Source organism: Rhinatrema bivittatum, chromosome 8, assembly GCF_901001135.1.
Source record: "Rhinatrema bivittatum chromosome 8, aRhiBiv1.1, whole genome shotgun sequence".
NCBI classification, from domain to species: Eukaryota; Metazoa; Chordata; class Amphibia; order Gymnophiona; family Rhinatrematidae; genus Rhinatrema; species Rhinatrema bivittatum.
The window spans coordinates 161,305,744-161,327,055 of NC_042622.1; the positions used below are offsets into that span (position 1 = coordinate 161,305,744).

At 47.0% G+C, this 21,312-nt stretch overlaps 1 protein-coding gene across 2 annotated transcripts in view; it reads right to left on the reverse strand.

The window, feature by feature from the left end:
* Positions 1 to 6,895: 6,895 nt before the first annotated feature.
* The window catches only part of SCARF1 (scavenger receptor class F member 1), a 63,490-nt gene continuing 49,073 nt past the window's right edge, over positions 6,896 to 21,312 (reverse strand). For both annotated transcript variants that reach the window (XM_029612433.1, XM_029612434.1), the window contains exons 9-11: positions 17,750 to 17,874; positions 16,476 to 16,613; positions 6,896 to 8,079 (exon numbers count right to left, since the gene is read on the reverse strand). In XM_029612433.1, coding sequence (XP_029468293.1) covers positions 7,067 to 8,079; positions 16,476 to 16,613; positions 17,750 to 17,874 — 1,276 coding nt within the window. In that variant the 3' untranslated portion in view covers positions 6,896 to 7,066. The remainder of the gene's footprint in view (positions 8,080 to 16,475; positions 16,614 to 17,749; positions 17,875 to 21,312) is intronic.

Consider the following 21,312-nt stretch of genomic DNA (forward strand, 5'->3'; position numbering starts at 1 on the left):
ACCCAGCCGCGTGACATCATTACTGGGTGCTGGCGGTCATGTTTCTCACCGCGAGGCCTTTAAGTGTCAGCATGCTGCGTGCTCGCATGCCAGGTGGAGGCCCAAGGGAAGGGTGGCATGGCAGTGTGTCAGCCGCATCAGCGGCGTTTGGGGGTAAGTGTGGCTGGTGGCAGGGCATCCCGTGGACGACCAAAATGTTAAGCTGGCAATACCTCTGGTCAGTGTAACCAAGTTTCATTTTCAGCTTTAGACAGTCTGGTTTTAATAATTTGATTTATCTACTTCACTTGTCTGGATAATGTGGGGAGGTATGGGCAGTGAAGTCTGTGTTTCATATCCACTGCAAGAATTATGTGTTCAATTACTTTGCTGTGAAATTCAGGCCCTTGATCACTGACAATGACTTCTTGGCTTGCTCAATTATACTGACATTCCAATCTCAGTTTAAATATATGAGCTCAGATTAGAATATTTCAGCTAAACTGAAATTCTTAGGCTCTTCTTTATTTTGACCCGCATATGTCTCTGTCAAACCACTCACCAGAAGATTTCTTCACCTCAGTCATTGCAGGAATTGTTTGACTGTCTCTGTCTGAGCCCATCAGCCTTTCCTTTCACCTCACTACTGGATCTTCGCCAGCTTCCCATCAACAGACCACGCAAATCTCCTGGCCAGCACCAAACTCCGGCCATAGGACTGCAAAGGGTGAGCCTGTCTGTCACCTTGGCAGGCTGGTAACATTCACAAAACACCCAAAGCAGCAGCTCTGGCAAGCCTCCATGTGTCCGTGAAATGCTTCACCTCACTGTGAACCGTGGACTGCGGGAAAGGCAAATTCTGCTGGAAGATACCTTCTCCAATAAAACTTGTAGATTATAAATGCATATCCTACCGAATTTTCAAGGTAGCCATCCGAAACCCCATTCAGAAATAGCTTCCTTACGCGGGGGAGAGAGGATTAAGCAGCCATCTTGTTGCTGGCATGCTAGCGACCCCCATGAGGAGGATTCCTCACTGATTAAGAGGGGGGTGTTAGACTGGTAAATCATTTGCTAGCTGCCGCCAGGTGGAATGTAGCTTGTCATTCGACCTTGGATTCCATCCCTTCCCTGGCTGTTTGAGTGTGACTGTTTTCGCAAGTCTTTACAATATAATTCATCATTTTTCTATCCTAATGTACCCTTGATATGGGAGCCTTTTCATTCTAAAATAACACCTTTCATGCTATCATTTGGTCAGTTAGTTTGTGCAGGGTTTCCAGAGAGCCCTTTGGCATACAGTCAGTGGATTGTTCGATTGGATTTGCGGTTATAGAATACAGGAGTTCACCTTTACATTGACATTTGGACTGCAAATGGGTTTAGGTTAAATTAAGCAATTTGCTCACTAGGATATTGCTTACTTACATAAGGTGTGTTATTTTGCGTGTTGAATCATTCATATAGATTTGTTTGTTTTGCATATGGCATTGTGCTGTTTTTAAAGAATAAAAAAATATTCACTTTTTAAAAATTCATCCAAATAATATTTATTAGAAAATTGTCGCACAACTGAAACCCCTGAAATGCAGATAGTAAAATATCTGCAGTTTAGATTAACAGTAAAGACATTATAAAACAGAAATGGCCCGACTGCATGCTGGGGATTTCTGCAGAATGGGGCCCCGCTGCATGCTGGAGTGATGTTCTGTAGAAGGGGGCCCCTCCGTGTGCTGGACTATTCTGCAGAATGGGGCCCCGCTGCGTGCAGGAGTGATGTTCTGTAGAAGGGGGCCCCTCCGTGTGCTGGAGTATTCTGCAGAATGGGGCCCCGCTGCATGCTGGAGTGATGTTCTGTAGAAGGGAGCCCCTCCGTGTGCTGGACTATTCTGCAGAATGGGGCCCCACTGCATGCAGGAGTGATGTTCTGTAGAAGGGGGCCCCTCCCTGTGCTGGAGTATTCTGCAGAATGGGGCCCCGCTGCGTGCTGGAGTGATGTTCTGTAGAAGGGAGCCCCTCCCTGTGCTGGAGTATTCTGCAGAATGGGGCCCCGCTGCGTGCTGGAGTGATGTTCTGTAGAAGGGAGCCCCTCCCTGTGCTGGAGTATTCTGCAGAATGGGGCCCCGCTGCGTGCTGGAGTGATGTTCTGTAGAAGGGGGCCCCTCCCTGTGCTGGAGTATTCTGCAGAATGGGGCCCCGCTGCATGCAGGAGTGATGTTCTGTAGAAGGGGGCCCCTCCGTGTGCTGGACTATTCTGCAGAATGGGGCCCCGCTGCGTGCAGGAGTGATGTTCTGTAGAAGGGGGCCCCTCCGTGTGCTGGAGTATTCTGCAGAATGGGGCCCCGCTGCATGCTGGAGTGATGTTCTGTAGAAGGGAGCCCCTCCGTGTGCTGGACTATTCTGCAGAATGCGGCCCTGCTGCATGCTGGAGTGATGTTCTGTAGAAGGGGGCCCCTCCCTGTGCTGGAGTATTCTGCAGAATGGGGCCCCGCTGCATGCAGGAGTGATGTTCTGTAGAAGGGAGCCCCCTCCGTGTGCTGGAGTATTCTGCAGAATGGGGCCCCGCTGCATGCTGGAGTGATGTTCTGTAGAAGGGAGCCCCTCCGTGTGCTGGACTATTCTGCAGAATGCGGCCCTGCTGCATGCTGGAGTGATGTTCTGTAGAAGGGGGCCCCTCCCTGTGCTGGAGTATTCTGCAGAATGGGGCCCCGCTGCATGCTGGAGTGATGTTCTGTAGAAGGGAGCCCCTCCCTGTGCTGGAGTATTCTGCAGAATGGGGCCCCGCTGCGTGCTGGAGTGATGTTCTGTAGAAGGGGGCCCCTCCCTGTGCTGGAGTATTCTGCAGAATGGGGCCCCGCTGCATGCAGGAGTGATGTTCTGTAGAAGGGGGCCCCTCCGTGTGCTGGACTATTCTGCAGAATGGGGCCCCGCTGCGTGCAGGAGTGATGTTCTGTAGAAGGGGGCCCCTCCGTGTGCTGGACTATTCTGCAGAATGGGGCCCCGCTGCATGCTGGAGTGATGTTCTGTAGAAGGGAGCCCCTCCGTGTGCTGGACTATTCTGCAGAATGGGGCCCCACTGCATGCTAGAGTGATGTTCTGTAGAAGGGGGCCCCTCCCTGTGCTGGAGTATTCTGCAGAATGGGGCCCCACTGCATGCTAGAGTGATGTTCTGTAGAAGGGGGCCCCTCCCTGTGCTGGACTATTCTGCAGAATGGGGCCCCGCTGCATGCTGGAGTGATGTTCTGTAGAAGGGGGCCCCTCCCTGTGCTGGAGTATTCTGCAGAATGGGGCCCCACTGCATGCAGGAGTGATGTTCTGTAGAAGGGAGCCCCTCCCTGTGCTGGAGTATTCTGCAGAATGGGGCCCCACTGCATGCAGGAGTGATGTTCTGTAGAAGGGAGCCCCTCCCTGTGCTGGAGTATTCTGCAGAATGGGGCCCCACTGCATGCAGGAGTGATGTTCTGTAGAAGGGGGCCCCTCCGTGTGCTGGAGTATTCTGCAGAATGGGGCCCCGCTGCATGCAGGAGTGATGTTCTGTAGAAGGGAGCCCCTCCCTGTGCTGGAGTATTCTGCAGAATGGGGCCCCGCTGCATGCTGGAGTGATGTTCTGTAGAAGGGGGCCCCTCCGTGTGCTGGAGTATTCTGCAGAATGGGGCCCCACTGCATGCTAGAGTGATGTTCTGTAGAAGGGGGCCCCTCCCTGTGCTGGACTATTCTGCAGAATGGGGCCCCACTGCATGCTAGAGTGATGTTCTGTAGAAGGGGGCCCCTCCCTGTGCTGGAGTATTCTGCAGAATGGGGCCCCACTGCATGCTAGAGTGATGTTCTGTAGAAGGGGGCCCCTCCCTGTGCTGGACTATTCTGCAGAATGGGGCCCCACTGCATGCTAGAGTGATGTTCTGTAGAAGGGGGCCCCTCCCTGTGCTGGAGTATTCTGCAGAATGGGGCCCCACTGCATGCAGGAGTGATGTTCTGTAGAAGGGGGCCCCTCCCTGTGCTGGAGTATTCTGCAGAATGGGGCCCCACTGCATGCAGGAGTGATGTTCTGTAGAAGGGGGCCCCTCCGTGTGCTGGAGTATTCTGCAGAATGGGGCCCCACTGCATGCAGGAGTGATGTTCTGTAGAAGGGAGCCCCTCCCTGTGCTGGAGTATTCTGCAGAATGGGGCCCCGCTGCATGCTGGAGTGATGTTCTGTAGAAGGGGGCCCCTCCGTGTGCTGGACTATTCTGCAGAATGGGGCCCCGCTGCGTGCAGGAGTGATGTTCTGTAGAAGGGGGCCCCTCCGTGTGCTGGAGTATTCTGCAGAATGGGGCCCCGCTGCATGCTGGAGTGATGTTCTGTAGAAGGGAGCCCCTCCGTGTGCTGGACTATTCTGCAGAATGGGGCCCCACTGCATGCTAGAGTGATGTTCTGTAGAAGGGGGCCCCTCCCTGTGCTGGAGTATTCTGCAGAATGGGGCCCCGCTGCATGCAGGAGTGATGTTCTGTAGAAGGGAGCCCCTCCCTGTGCTGGAGTATTCTGCAGAATGGGGCCCCGCTGCGTGCTGGAGTGATGTTCTGTAGAAGGGAGCCCCTCCCTGTGCTGGAGTATTCTGCAGAATGGGGCCCCGCTGCGTGCTGGAGTGATGTTCTGTAGAAGGGAGCCCCTCCCTGTGCTGGAGTATTCTGCAGAATGGGGCCCCGCTGCGTGCTGGAGTGATGTTCTGTAGAAGGGGGCCCCTCCCTGTGCTGGAGTATTCTGCAGAATGGGGCCCCGCTGCATGCAGGAGTGATGTTCTGTAGAAGGGGGCCCCTCCGTGTGCTGGACTATTCTGCAGAATGGGGCCCCGCTGCGTGCAGGAGTGATGTTCTGTAGAAGGGGGCCCCTCCGTGTGCTGGAGTATTCTGCAGAATGGGGCCCCGCTGCATGCTGGAGTGATGTTCTGTAGAAGGGAGCCCCTCCGTGTGCTGGACTATTCTGCAGAATGCGGCCCTGCTGCATGCTGGAGTGATGTTCTGTAGAAGGGGGCCCCTCCCTGTGCTGGAGTATTCTGCAGAATGGGGCCCCGCTGCATGCAGGAGTGATGTTCTGTAGAAGGGGGCCCCTCCCTGTGCTGGAGTATTCTGCAGAATGGGGCCCCGCTGCGTGCTGGAGTGATGTTCTGTAGAAGGGGGCCCCTCCGTGTGCTGGACTATTCTGCAGAATGGGGCCCCGCTGCATGCTGGAGTGATGTTCTGTAGAAGGGAGCCCCTCCGTGTGCTGGACTATTCTGCAGAATGGGGCCCCACTGCATGCTAGAGTGATGTTCTGTAGAAGGGGGCCCCTCCCTGTGCTGGAGTATTCTGCAGAATGGGGCCCCACTGCATGCTAGAGTGATGTTCTGTAGAAGGGGGCCCCTCCCTGTGCTGGACTATTCTGCAGAATGGGGCCCCGCTGCATGCTGGAGTGATGTTCTGTAGAAGGGGGCCCCTCCCTGTGCTGGAGTATTCTGCAGAATGGGGCTCCGCTGCGTGCTGGAGTGATGTTCTGTAGAAGGGGGCCCCTCCCTGTGCTGGACTATTCTGCAGAATGGGGCCCCACTGCATGCAGGAGTGATGTTCTGTAGAAGGGGGCCCCTCCGTGTGCTGGAGTATTCTGCAGAATGGGGCCCCACTGCATGCTAGAGTGATGTTCTGTAGAAGGGGGCCCCTCCCTGTGCTGGACTATTCTGCAGAATGGGGCCCCACTGCATGCTAGAGTGATGTTCTGTAGAAGGGGGCCCCTCCCTGTGCTGGAGTATTCTGCAGAATGGGGCCCCACTGCATGCAGGAGTGATGTTCTGTAGAAGGGGGCCCCTCCGTGTGCTGGACTATTCTGCAGAATGGGGCCCCACTGCATGCAGGAGTGATGTTCTGTAGAAGGGAGCCCCTCCCTGTGCTGGAGTATTCTGCAGAATGGGGCCCCGCTGCGTGCAGGAGTGATGTTCTGTAGAAGGGGGCCCCTCCCTGTGCTGGAGTATTCTGCAGAATGGGGCCCCACTGCATGCAGGAGTGATGTTCTGTAGAAGGGGGCCCCTCCCTGTGCTGGACTATTCTGCAGAATGGGGCCCCGCTGCATGCTGGAGTGATGTTCTGTAGAAGGGGGCCCCTCCGTGTGCTGGACTATTCTGCAGAATGGGGCCCCACTGCATGCTGGAGTGATGTTCTGTAGAAGGGGGCCCCTCCCTGTGCTGGACTATTCTGCAGAATGGGGCCCCGCTGCATGCAGGAGTGATGTTCTGTAGAAGGGGGCCCCCTCCGTGTGCTGGACTATTCTGCAGAATGGGGCCCCACTGCATGCAGGAGTGATGTTCTGTAGAAGGGGGCCCCTCCCTGTGCTGGACTATTCTGCAGAATGGGGCCCCGCTGCATGCTGGAGTGATGTTCTGTAGAAGGGGGCCCCTCCCTGTGCTGGACTATTCTGCAGAATGGGGCCCCGCTGCATGCTGGAGTGATGTTCTGTAGAAGGGGGCCCCTCCCTGTGCTGGACTATTCTGCAGAATGGGGCCCCGCTGCATGCTGGAGTGATGTTCTGTAGAAGGGGGCCCCTCCCTGTGCTGGAGTATTCTGCAGAATGGGGCTCCGCTGCATGCTGGAGTGATGTTCTGTAGAAGGGGGCCCCTCCCTGTGCTGGAGTATTCTGCAGAATGGGGCTCCGCTGCATGCTGGAGTGATGTTCTGTAGAAGGGGGCCCCTCCGTGTGCTGGAGTATTCTGCAGAATGGGGCCCCGCTGCGTGCTGGAGTGATGTTCTGTAGAAGGGGGCCCCTCCCTGTGCTGGACTATTCTGCAGAATGGGGCTCCGCTGCGTGCTGGAGTGATGTTCTGTAGAAGGGGGCCCCTCCGTGTGCGGAGGGGACGTTCTGTAGAATTGAGCCTTACTGCATTAAAGTTTTATAGTTTACAAGATCCAGCACCAAGTTCAGACATTTACAAATAATAACCTTTATTGAAATAAAACATGGCAGATATTTCTAGAAAGATGAACCTGTGTTCTGACGAAGATTCTCTTCTATCCTTTCTTGCCATGTTTGCAATAGTCCCATGATTTGAAATGTTTCTGGAAATCGGTCAGAATCTTCTTCAGGTATCTCAGATCTGAGGGTTCGGATGGGTTTTATCAAACCCTATCTTGTTATGGCTGGCCACATTCTCATACCTGGGTTCTGTTTCTTCTTCCTCTGAGATATTTGGCCCACATATCTCCAAATCCTTGGTCTGGGAATGTGTTTTCAATATTTCTTGATTTTCACATTGACAATTTCCAGACATTTCTGCTCCATCCTCTGCCTTTGACCCAGGTTTATTCAGAAGGAAGGCTGATGGAATCAGGAGCCTCTTTGCTACATTCTCTTGATGTAGGCTTTGAAATGATGTTCCTGCACTTTCCAAGTCCTCCTGACGGGGCAGCTCTGACTGTGAGTCCAGGGGAACTCTGGATCTCTTCCCTCTGGGCGCTGTGTGCTTGCTCCTCAGTCTGGCCTCCTCTTTGACTCTCTGAACATTGCCCAAATACTTGAGGAGTGCTGGAACTGATCTGTCTCTGTACCGTCCTGCGCTTTTCCTGGTTGCGGACAGTTTCCCAGCAGGTAGGGCGTTCTCAGAAACAGTCCTTATCCTCTGCCGCTTCCTTCGCATTTCAGGATGTGATTTTGAAAACTCCTCTGCTGTTTCAGTTCTTTGGACATTGGGCATTGAGAATCTGTGACCCCCCCAAGCTGCTCTAGAGGACACTTTGCGATTCCCCTCTTCCTTTTTCGGCTCGGACTGTTCATTAACCTCACTAAATTCATCACACTGCTGCGGTTCCTCCTCTCCTGCTGTAGCATGAGACTGGAGAGAGGAACGTTTGCCAAGACCCCAGGGGATCTTGGACTTTCGAGTGAGGTTTGGTGTATCAGCTGTAGCTTCTTTTCCACACTCAGGTCGAAATTTTGTCCCTTCTGCAAAAGAAACAGAAGGTCTCTTGACTCTTGCAACACTAGAAGTTCGTGGAATGGGAAACGGCTGAGAAACATCTTCAGAGTTAAATACAGATGCATCAGGAACACTGTTCCCCTGCACATTTACCTCCTCAGGCTCTTCCACTGCCGCTGAAGAATTATCTGAAAGCAAAAAGACCATGAAGGTAAAGATGAAACTAATCTCTGATAACAGAGTTCCTGCTAAAATAACCGAGGTGAATGTCACCAGGTAAAGTTTCAATAAGGCATCTAACAACCAACATAAAGTAGGCAAGGACTTTCCAGCCTGCAAAAACCAACCTGATCTTCGAAGACAAAAAGGGCCTCTGCAATAAAATATCACCTGGACCTTGCGCCTCCTTCCATGTGCTCTGCTGCACGGCCTTAATGAGAACGCTAGGACAATCCCTCATCATATTAATGTGTAAATGCTGAAATTAGCACTTACCTGTATGCAAATGAGGGAGTAAGATATGCAAATGAGGCTTTACTGGGTCTGCCTGCCACACAAACTATTTTCTGTGGGTTCCGTAAAGCCCAGAAATGTAGCACTTGCCTCTGACCAGGTGTTCCATATTTAGCAGCAAGTTTTAATGCCCGTACTTTACCTGAGTTTTGTAAGGGAAATATCTATTTTAAATATTTTTTACTCACTTATGTCAATAATAGGCTTAACATGAGGAGCAAGCCACATGGAAAGCCACGTAACAATACATACAAAGCAAGAAACAGACTGCAGTAGATATTCAAAGCTGGCCATGCAAGCAACTTAGCCGGTTAGAACTTATCTGGCTAAGTTATGATGTATATTCAGCGGCGTGGCAAAAGCCTCTGAATATACACATATATAAATGCACTTATACCCGGCTAAGTTTAGACCTGCTCTATGGGGCTTCTAAACTTACACGTATACTTATGTGGCTACCTCCAAATATCGGTAGTTAGCCATGTAATTGATAGAGCTAACTTGCTCCATTCCCAATCTGCCCAGAATAGGCCTACTTTTCGTGTGTGTAACCTTTAGCCGTATAAGGGACTTTTCGTGTGTGTAACCTTTAGCCGTATAAGGGACTTATATAGCTTAAGGGGTGGCTGCTGAACAAAGATGCATATTCAGCAGCCACTACTCTCTCATATCTCATGAATCCCTTTCTCATTTATTAAGTATGTTTAAGGCCTATGGCTTACTGTCAGGTTAAAAATTCAGTTATAAGAAATTGGAGGCTAAGCCTCTTCCAGCCAGTGTTAAAGATAACTGGGATGAAGGATTTCCACTAAAGTGGAAAGTAGGGGCCATTACTTATCTGGGAGTTGCCGCTCCAGAAGAGCCTAAAGATATTTATGGTTCTAGCATCTCTCTTCTCTTAGATTAACCCCCTGGCAGCCATTTCCACTTCTGTTGGTAGGGTGGTTCAACCTATTTAAAATAATTTTATTTCCAAAATGGCTTTACATGCTTCAGCTTCTTCCTGTGTGGCTCCTGAGGAAGGATGCTAGACGTCTGGATTGTCTCTTCCTTTGCTTCTTGTGGAAATAAGCTAAGCCATGATTGCCTCTTTATTGGTTGTGAAAAGACTGGAGACAGGGGGGAAGGGGTTGATTTACCTGATATAACTGAGCTGGCCTGCTTTGTCTCATAAGGGACTGGCTGTATACTTCTTATTACATTGATTTGCTGTTTGAAACAGCATTTTTGCATTCAATAAATCCTTGGTATGTATTGCATGCTGAGGTGGGAAAGTTACCGAAACACATTTGCCCTAGAGTGTTGTTCCATCCTTTACAGCAGGCATGGAAGTTTAAGAACATAAGAAATTGCCATGCTGGGTCAGACCAAGGGTCCATCAAGCCCAGCATCCTGTTTCCAACAGAGACCAAACCAGGCCACAAGAACCTGGCAAGTACCCAAACACCAAGAAGATCCCATGCTACTGATGCAATTAATAGCAGAGGCTATTCCCTAAGTAAACTTGAATAATAGTAGTTAATGGACTTCTCCAAGAACTTATCCAAACTTTTTTTCAAGCCAGTTACACTAACTGCACTAACCACATCCTCTGGCAACATATTCCAGAGATTAATTGTGCGTTGAGTGAAAAAGAATATTGTCCGATTAGTCTTAAATGTGCTACTTGCTAACTTCATGGAATGCCCCCTAGTCCTTCTATTATTCGAAAGTGTAAATAACCGATTCACATCTACTCGTTCAAGAACACTCATGATCTTAAAGACCTCTATCATATCCCCCCTCAGCCGTCTCTTCTCCAAGTTGAACAGCCCTAACCTCTTCAGCCTTTCTTCATAGGGGAGCTGTTCTATCCCCTTTATCATTTTGGTTGCCCTTCTCTGTACCTTCTCCATCGCAACTATACCTTTTTTGAGATGCGGCGACCAGAATTGTACACAGTATTCAAGGTGCGGCCTCACCATGGAGCAATATAGAGGCATTGTGACATTTTCCGTTTTATTAACCATTCCCTTCCTAATAATTCCTAACATTCTGTTTGCTTTTTTGACTGCTGCAGCACACTGAGCTGACGATTTTAAAGTATTATCCACTATGATGCCTAGATCTTTTTCCTGGGTGGTAGCTCCTAATATGGAACTTAACATTGTGTAACTACAGCAAGGGTTATTTTTCCCTATATGCAACACCTTGCACTTGTCCACATTAAATTTCATCTGCCATTTGGATGCCCAGTCTTCCAGTCTTACAAGGTCCTCCTGTAATGTATCAGAATCCGCTTGTGATTTAACTACTCTGAATAATTTTGTATCATCCGCAAATTTGATAACCTCACTCATTGTATTCCTTTCCAGATCATTTATATATATATATTGAAAAGCACCGGTCCAAGTACAGATCCCTGAAGTACTCTTTTCCACTGAGAAAATTGACCATTTAACCCTACTTCTGTTTCCTGTCTTTTAACCAGTTTGTAATCCACGCAAGGACATCGCCTCCTATCCCATGACTTTTTAGTTTTCTTGTTAAATGCCTTCTGGAAATCCAAATACACTACATCTACCGGTTCACCTTTATCCACATGTTTATTAACCCCTTCAAAAAAATGAAGCAGATTTGTTAGGCAAGACTTCCCTTGGGTAAATCCATGTTGACTGTGTTCCATTAAACCATGTCTTTCTATATGCTCTACGATTTTGATCTTGAGAATAGTCTCCACTATTTTTCCAGGCACTGAAGTAAGGCTCACTGGTCTATAGTTACCCGGATCGCCCCTGGAGCCTTTTTTAAATATTGGGGTTACATTGGCCACCCTCCAGTCTTCAGATGCAATGGATGATTTAAATGATAGGTTACAAGTTTTAACTAATAGATCAGAAATTTCATTTTTTAGTTCCTTCCGTATCCTAGGATGCATACCATCCGGTCCAGGTGATTTGATACTCTTTAGTTTGTCAATCTGGCCTACTACATCTTCCAGGTTTACAGTGATTTTGTTCAATTCGTCTGATTCATCACCCCTGAAAACCATCTCCGGAAATGGTATCTTCCCAACATCCTCATTAGTAAACACGGAAGCAAAGAATTAATTTAGTCTTTCTGCAGTGGCCTTATCTTCCCTAAGAGCCCCTTTAACCCCTCGGTCATCTAATGGTCCAACCAACTCCCTCACAGGTTTCTTGCTTTGGATATATTTAAAAAGGTTTTTATTATGAGTTTTTGCCTCTATGGCCAACTTCATTTCAAATTCTCTCTTCGCCTGTCTTATCAATGTTTTACACTTAACTTGACAATGCTTATGTTTTATCCTATTTTCTTCAGATGGATCCTTCTTCCAATTTTTGAAGGATGTTTTTTTTGGCTAAAATAGGCTCTTTCACCTCACCTTTTAACCATGACGGTAATCATTTTGCCTTCCTTCCACCTTTCTTAATGCGTGGTATACATATGGACTGCGCCTCTAGGATTGTATTTTTAAACAATGTCCAAGCCTGTTGAACACTTTCAACCTTTGCAGCTGCACCTTTCAGTTTTTTTCTTACTATTTTCCTCATTTTATCAAAGTTTCCCTTTTGAAAGTTTAATGTTAGAGCTGCAGAATTACTTATTGTCACCCTTCCAGTTATTAGTTTAAATGTTATCATGTTTACTACAAAAATATTTGGATTCAACACTACCTTGACCCCCCTTTCTTCCTATAATGAGTAATTTGGATTTTCTCCTGGGTCCAGATGTTTGCGCTCTCTCTTGGAAGAGGCTAAATCAAGTGGCATAGATGCTAGAGCAGGATGATACTGTTTGCCTTTCAAGAGCATAAATTTAACTATGGCTTGGCAGACAAAGAATCTTTTTCTTATCTCTACATTGTATACAGTAGCTATGCAGTAAGGGATTTCCTAGATTATTTATTAGCCAGCTGGATATTTTTTTCAAACCTGAGGAGGCAGAGCGAATGTCTGTTCTCAATTACAAAAATCTACGGGTGCCTATGCTCCAGCTATTTCATATGATAGCCTGATACAAAAGTGAAAAAAAAGACCCTGATGTAGTGGTAACGCCTGAACAACTGCACCTTGTTTTTCTTAGGGTTGCCACTTTGATTGGAAATATGTTATTGCGAGAGGGGGATGTCACTAGCAGTGTGCCTCAGGGTATCAGGTCTGAAATCAGTTCTTTTCAACATGTTTGTGAGCGACCCAGCGAAAGGATTGTCAGGAAAGGTTAAGTCTATCTGCCAATGATACCAAAATCTGTAACAGGGTGGACAGCCAGAAAGGAGTGGAAAACATGAGGAGGGATCTAGCGAAGCTCGGGGAATGGTCGAAGGTCTGGCAGCTAAGATTTAATGCTAAAAAATGCAGAGTAATGCATTTAAGCCACAAAAACCCAAAGGAAAGGTACAGTATTGGAGGTGAAATTCTTCTAATCTCAAAGGAAGAGCAGGATATTTATTTATTTATTTATTTTTAGTTTTTATATACCGATCTTCCTACATTAGATGCAAATCAAACCGGTTTACATAGAACAAAAAGAAACTTGCCTGATGGCATTACATGAAACAATGAACATTTATGCAACTTTAAATAACATTGTCAAGAGAAGAAATTATGGGGGTAATTGTATCTGATGATCTTAAGGTGGCCAAACAGGTGGATAAAGCAATGGTAAAAACCAGAAAGATGCTTGGCTGCATAGGGAGAGGAATGGTCAGCAGAAAAAGGGAGGTGATATTGCCCCTGTATAGGTCCCTGGTGAGACCTCACTGGGAATACTCTGTACAATTCTGGAGACCGCACCTTCAAAAGGATATAAACAGGATGGAGTCGGTCCAGAGGGTGGCAACTAAAATGGTCAGTGGTCTTTGTTCTAAAGGATAGACTTAAAGGTGTCAACATGTACACCCTGGAGGAAAGGGGAGATTGGGGAGATATGATAGAGGCATTCAACTATCAGAAGGTGAGCCTTTTTCAATGGAAAGGAGGCTCTAGAATGAGGGGTCATGGGATGAGGGTGAAAGGGGATAGACTCAGGAGTAATCATAGGAAATATTTCTTTACAGAGAAGGTGCTGGATGCATGCAGTGGAGGTGGTGGAGACAAAAACAATATGTGAATTAAAAAAGCATGGGATAAATATAGTTGATCTCTGAGGGAATTATAAAGCTAAATTAATTGGGCAGATGTTCAGACTGGATGGGCCATACAGTCTTCTTCTGCTGTCATGTTTCTGTGAGATTTTACATAGATCCTCTTTCTCTCAGGATAGAGTTTTCAAGGAGGACTTGACAGATGCAAATAGCTGTGCTAAGTGTACAGTTCATAGAGGAACATTGGCACAGTCCTTTTGGTTTGCCCCTCAGTTTGGATTTATTGGACCAAAATTTAATGGCTTTTTTAAAGTGATTGTTGGGACAGTTATTGCTGCCCAAGATGGAAGTGATATCATTTGATGATTGCTCAGATCTGAAGATTAGGCTAAAGGGGGCAACCGCATTAGTTTGGAAAACCTTTCTAGTGGGGAAACGGGGTATCGTGATGGTTTGGAGAAGCCAGGGAATCCCCTTCTGTTTGTCAGTGGTGGAATACGTTGCACAGCATGCTGCAAGTGGCAAGCCTGGCCTGTGGTACATCGTTTTGTTACAGGCGGCAGAAATTCCTTACTATATGGGCCCCGTATCTGCAGAGGCTATCACCTAGGATTCATAGTGAGATTCTCAATTACATATGACGCAACTGAAGATTTGTTTCCGACTTTGTTCTTTGTCACCCAAACTGAAAGTTACCTGTTGGTGTGCTCTGCTGAAGATATTGGGGAAGGGGGCAGAAAGTGGGGAGCAGAGGGGTCCTTAGAGTTTTTGGATTGTATGTGCGTCACACAGTCAGTTAATTCATTGTTACTCGGCATGCATAACTAACAAATGTACACCAGGTCATTGTTAGGACCGTTATTGTTTTGCAATAAAAAGTATTTTTCTAAACATTTTCAAACGCAGTTGAAGGCTTATTTATTTAAAAGATGTTTGCATAATTGAGTGTTTATGCACTTAGAATTCTTTGCTGGTCTGATCATTGTTGGTTTATAATTGCTTTTAACATATGGATTATTTTTATGTAACTCGCCACAAACTGTGGAGTTTGCAAGCAATACATTTTTAATAATCTCTCTCCGATTCCTCTATACTTTCCTCCTCTACATGCTCTATCTCCTTGGCAGCCCTCCGAGGTGCCTGCCTTTGCTCTGGTGTCTTCTTCCTGGGCTCCAGATGCTCTCTCACATCTACTCTGAGCACTGACAACCAGTCCCATGGGTCTGCTTTCTTTTCCACAGGTTTGCAGTAAGGAGGATGAACCATGAGGATTGCATATGTACATTGTAGTGTGCAGAAGGTATTCAGCACACGGGTGTTATCAGATTATAGAAGCTACAGTTTCATGGGTTAGCATGCATGCTGATAATGTTCTGATGCCATGGAGGCTTCTTTTCGTGCATACATGCTACAACTTAGCACATTGCCTGTTAAATGTCGTTTTAGCGTCATGTTACATTTTTTCCAAAGTGCATACTAAAATCTTTTTTAGGGAGAACCCTAACATACAAGTCCCTTAGTTACTTGACTAAATCCCTTTAAAAATTGTGCTCCCTGTCCTTTGAGAGATTGTTTAGTATGTGTTGTGACCGTCGGCCACGGGCGGCTGCGGCTGACCCAGGTCACGTCATGTGCTGCCCTGCTCTCCTCTCCGGGTGAACGCGTGGCTGTGGCTAGCTGCTGCTGCCGCATGCCGCCTGCCTCCCGAGACTTCTCATGGCGGTTGGGATGCCGCCGACCTCCATGCCTCCTCTGGGCCTTCCTAGGCGTGTGCGCGCGCCACAGAGTCTCTCTTTAAAGACGCTACGGTGGGAACCTCAAGGGTGTCCCTGATTGATGAAATCACAAGCTGGGATTTATAAGCACCTCTCTTGGCCTTCGCTAATCGACTTGGCAACGAGTTCCTTCGCCTACTGGTGCTTGTTCCTGTCTCCTCGGACGTTGGTGCCTGACTCGGATCTCTACCTGCGGTTCTGGACTCTGGCTCGGGTACCCGCTCCTCAGGGGCCTGCGTGCGCTTTATTGGGAGACCTGTCTCCAGACTTCCCCGCTCCTCGGGGTGGTCCCTGCGCCTCTCCAGAGGTCCTGCTTGCTGACCTCCCCATTCCTCGGGGGTTGCCTTGAGAACTGCCTTGCAGAGACTCCTGCTCTATGTTCCCCGCTCCTCTGGGTAGTATCTGCCTTGCCACTGGAGACTTTGACTCTGCTCTCCCCCGCTCCTTGGGGCAGTGCCTACGTCTCTACACCAGAGACCTGCTCACGCTTCCCCACTCCTCGGGGCAGTGCCTACGTCTCTGCACCAGCGACTTGCTCCGCACTTCCCCGCTCCAGTCTGTGTCTTGACACGAGTGACTTGCTCCCGCTTCCCCGCTCCTCGGGGCAGCCTACGTCACTACTGCCAAGACTGACTCTGCGCTTCCCCGCTCCTCGGGGCAGCCTACGTCATCATACCAGAGACTCTGTTACTACGCTGTCCCGCACCTCGGGACAGTCTCTGCATCTTGCCTACAGTAGACCCGCTCCTCGGGGTCTGCCTCACGGCACAGCTCTGGGCTAGGCTGCGATCACGTGATAGTGTCGCAGAACCTTCTCTCTACTGAACTACAGCCGTGCTCCCTGCTGCAGCTGACCTCGCCTCCCGATGGTGTGGACCTGTGGGGCTCCACCCCTCAGGCTGTAACAATCTTCACCTCGGGCCAAGGGTCCACAAAACCCAGGAATCCTAACAGTACGGGGTTTGTTCTTTACAATGTTTTCAGACAGAGCTTACAAGCTTCATTGCCTGTCACTGATAGAATGTAAAGGAAGACTTGGAACCCTGACAATAAGAGTAATTATCAAAGGAAGACTTTTTCAAGGTGATGCAGACAGAGCAGTCTCAGAAAATCCACAGATGAGACTGTACAGTCCTCCTATGTCTAACTGAAAATACAATAACCTAAGGAGCTTCAAATGCCTGGACTCTGGGTGGTATCATGGAAATACCTTCTCTAGGGGGAACACAGTAAACAGGACCTTCTTCATCAGTGTCAAAGGAAGAGAAGGAGATCTCTGAAGCCCCTCCTGTGGATGGAGGGTCAATGAAGCTGTGATTGAAAGAAATCTCTGTGTCACGATGGGAAACTGAAGGAAAGAACAACAGCAAACACTGAAAGGTGAATTTTCAAAGTCAAGCGCATTAAAATTAGCAGTCACATGTGTAAAATAGCATATATTTGACTTAGCTAGATAAGTAACATTCTAAGAGTTATGTGGCTAAGTAACAGCTTTGCTGCTACTTAGCAGAGTAAATTGGTACTTATCCAGATGTGTCACAACTTAGTGGGATAAATCGGTACTTATCTAGATAAGTGTTGCTACTTAGTGGGATAAATCAGTACTTATCTGGCTAAGTGTCGCTGCTTAGCAGTATAAATCAGTACTTATCCAGATAAACATCGCTGCTTAGCGGAGTTAATTGGTACTTATCTGGATAAGCATCACTACTTAGTGGGATAAATCTGTTCTTATCTGGTTAAGTGTCGCTACTTAGTGGGATAAATCGGTACTTATCCGGTTAAGTGTCCTTACTTAGTGGGATAAATAGGTATTTATCCGGTTAAGTGTCCTTACTTAGTGGGATAAATCGGTACTTATCCGGTTAAGTGTCCTTACTTAGTGGGATAAATCGGTACTTATCCGGTTAAGTGTCCTTACTTAGTGGGATAAATCGGTATTTATCCGGTTAAGTGTCCTTACTTAGTGGGATAAATAGGTATTTATCCGGATGTGTCGCTACTTAGCAAGATAAATCGGTACTTATCTGGATAAGTGTCGCTACTTAGAGTATATCTGTACTTATCCAGATAAGTGTCACTACCTAGCGGGATAAATCTGTAGTTTCCAGTTAAGTGACACTACATAGTAGGATAAATTGGTACTTATCTGGATAAGTGTTACTACTTAGCGGAGTAAATCTGTACTTATCCAGATAAGTGTCGCTACTTAGCCAGATAACTTGGAATTTATCCAGATAAGTGCAAAAACGTATTCACGTGGTTTTTATATGCATGCGCATGTTCCTGGGTACATTTATGCATTTTTTATATACATGCAGCTTATAAAATACCAGAGCAGTTTTGTGCACGCCCATATATACGCATATATGGGTGCATGTGCATGTTTTAAATTTATCCTCTGAATTTCTGCGCTCAGATATAAAAAAGATTCAGAAATACAATTATTCCAGCAACATAGCTACAATGCTTTAGCGCATGTACCTGTGACCCAGGAAAGTTTGGAGCTGTCCAGAGGGATACAAGGTAACACAGAACACAGGTTTCCTAGCATTCCCTGCGCATGATGCTTTGCTCTGGAGAGTGGACCCGTCTTCCCATTAGCAGCTCTGCAAGAAGGGGAACAGAAACATTTGTTCAATACAAACTGGTTTCCACCATTTGATACCTATCAAAGGAAGTCAGCTTTACCTCATCCATGCAAACCTCCAAAGACATAAAACTGAGGGAGGATCAACCACTTGTCCCCCGCTCAGGAGGGTAACTAAAATTGCTGATCTGATTGCACAATAAAATTGCGCTGGACTATGAGATTATTTTCACATTCAGATACTGAGTTTACCTACCATGAAATGTGAACCTGTGATTGTTTCTGCATATAGTGTAGCTCTCTTCCTTTCCACAAAATAAACACGGTAAAACAATTCAGGGAATATAAGGTTCATGCTCTATTTGTACAACGTACAAACCATGGGCCTTCACTCACGCTAGAGAATCCCAAACTAGTATTCTTACATTTCTAAAATCAAGGTTCTTCAACAAAAGACTGAATAGTAATTTTGGCATCCGTCTGTCAATTCCTGTTCTGTTAGTTCTCCATTCCAGTCTGCGCCATATGGTATTCTCCCCCATCTCAAGCTCAAGATCTTACATCTCAGGAAATGTCAGCCTGGCACTATCTTGTGGGCAACAACCCCTGCACTTTCCAGACAAAATACTTCTCCTGATCAACTGGAAGAAAATGATCAGAAAAAAAAACCCAACCCAGAATTACCAACACCACACAAAACCAAACCCTTAATTTGCCTACAAATTCCTGATTATCACCTGAGGGTGGGCTGGCGTGTAGAGCTAAGAGAACAATTCACAGAAGGAAGCCAGAATCCTCATTCCGTTACATTGTCCTTATTAGTTCCAACCTCAGGAACTTGCCAAGCTAAATATCTTTAGGGCTGAAGTTTCAGAGTCATTTACACACTGAAAACGGGAGCCCCGGATCAATGCACACAGAAGTACAGGCACAGCCAGGTTTTACCTGCACTTTTCTGCAAACTGCAGAGGCGCTGTGAGGGGCAGAGTTGGAATTTATGTACATAGGGGCCCATATTCAGCAGCAATTAGTGGGATAACATGTCAGTTACCCAGCTAAAGACCGACATTTGAATATTTCTACTACTTATCAGACTGCATTTTAGTTGGATGACATAGGGGCACTCCGGGGTTGTTCTGGGGTGAAGTAAAGTTAGTTGGATATTTAGAGAGTTAGCTGGATAACTTATCTAGCCATGCTGTCCTAAAGTTAGGCAGATAAACATGTCCAGCTAACTTTAAGATAGTTGGATATGTTTAATGGTGTGGCTGCACCACTGAATACTGCACCAAGATTAGTCGGATACTTTGCTGTAACTTTCTGTGCTGTCATTTGTGTGCATACTCAGTGTATGCACTGTACAATGTACATGCAGACTTTACCTCTATCTAGGCTGCTTGAAAATGACCTCCCTATGGGAGAGAAATAGCTTGGCTTGTACTTACAGCTGTAGGCTGCATCCACTGGTGCCCCTTCCAGAATGTTTATAAGGAGCACTGTGTCACCATTTTACAGATTCATTCACCTGACACCTTTACCGTCACTGCACATGGAGAACGTGCTCTGATAAACTCAAAAACTTTGGGAATAATCTTGTAGGCTTCTTAACCCATCTAGAAATGGATGTCTTTGAAGCTGGTAATCCCTTTGTTATAGAACAAATAATACAACCAGTTATTTAGACTGGTGAAAAACATTTGTGTTATCTAAAAACAAAAATCTTTAGTGCTCTCAACGTCTAAATCATTTTTCTTCCAGATTCTTGGGTTCTGGGTTTAACAAGAGGATAAGAACTTCTTGGTTTACATGAAACTGACATTCATCTTTGGAAGGAGGCTAGGAACTGTGGCCTTTTTACCACAAGGTCACTGACAATTTCCTCCAGATATGAGGTACACAGGTTCTGGCCTTTAAAGAGCATAGTAAGAAACCCATGCACTTCTCTACAGATGGGCATCTCCATAGCCAGATTTTAGGTAGAGTCATTGGATTGAAATGATCATCTGGAGATGACTGTCAAAGAGGGGGGAGTGGGGGGTCCTCAGAGCCGTCAGAAATATGTCCTCTCTCTCAACGCATGCCACGTGAATTCCCAAGATACCTATTTATTACTGGCACTTATATGCCGCCTGTGCCTACCGTCTAGGTGGTGCACAATACAATGCACATCATAAAAATAACGTACATGTTCACAAAAATGCGATCAGAAAGACCATCAATGAGAACCAATAGACCACCAAGACAAAAAAAGGACTAATCATAAAAAGCCTGGCACTGCCACAGAGAATGCGCTCTCATGTGTCTCTTCCAATCGGGCATGTAAACCCCTCTGCAAACAGCACAGGAACTTTGGTGGTATTATAAACATGCAAAAGACCATTAGTCCAAGGAAAGGAATCTAATCGAGGAGCTTATGTGCGAGCATCATTACCTTATAGGCTACCTGTCACTGAACTGGTATTATACAGGGGAAATCTTGGCTCTCATGGCATGTCCAGACATCAGGCATGCCATAGCGTGCTGCAATAATTGTAAACCTCGTAGTGAAGTAACAGGGAGACCAATATACAGCGCTTATAATAACCAAGTAGAAGTGTTATTAAAGCTTGCACCACCGACTGAAAATCTTCTCACCCCAGCAATGGTTTTAAACCAAGCAAAATGCACAGTTAAAAAATCCTGCCTGAATTTCTGGCCACATGGCAGGCCCTCTCCCCTGATCTCGATCCAAAATCAACGGGGAGCCTTCCCTACTCCTTCTGTGCGCAGCAGGCACACGGGAAACCCTCGCACTCTCTGCCCAGTCACGCCGAGGAGATCAGCTCACTACGAGGCGAGCCACCACTGCAATGGTGCATTCCGGCCGAGAATAACTGTAAACCCCGGGGCAAGCAATCTTTCCCAGACTTCCTAGATATCTCACTTGATTACAAACCCTGACCTGCACTACACCAGATTAGTCATAAACTGAATTTTCTTCATGGGGGAAGAAGAAGCAACAAGATCAACTGGACACATTGTGACTGGCACACTCGCACCCCCTTCTAATTTATGGATCGTGTTACGTACAAATCTCAATGCAATTTACAAACAGGATAATAAAACAGTAAGCATTAAAAATAATAACTGACAATAATAAAACTAACTATGCGCATAAGCTCACTTTGAACATTATGTGACAGGAAGTGATCGCACATTGTTTTATGTACTCTGTAGAGGGCGTAACAATATACTCCCCAAAACAGACACAACCAGGAAGCCATTGAGGGAGCTGTGCATAATCTCCATATCACACAGAACCAGGAAGCCATTGAGGAAGCTGTAGATGATCTCTATATTATATGCTCTCCGTAATAAATGCAACCAGGTAGCCATTGAGGGAGCTGTAGATGATCTCCATAATATATGCTCTCCGTAACAAATGCACCAGGGAGTCATTGAGGGAGCATTAGATGAT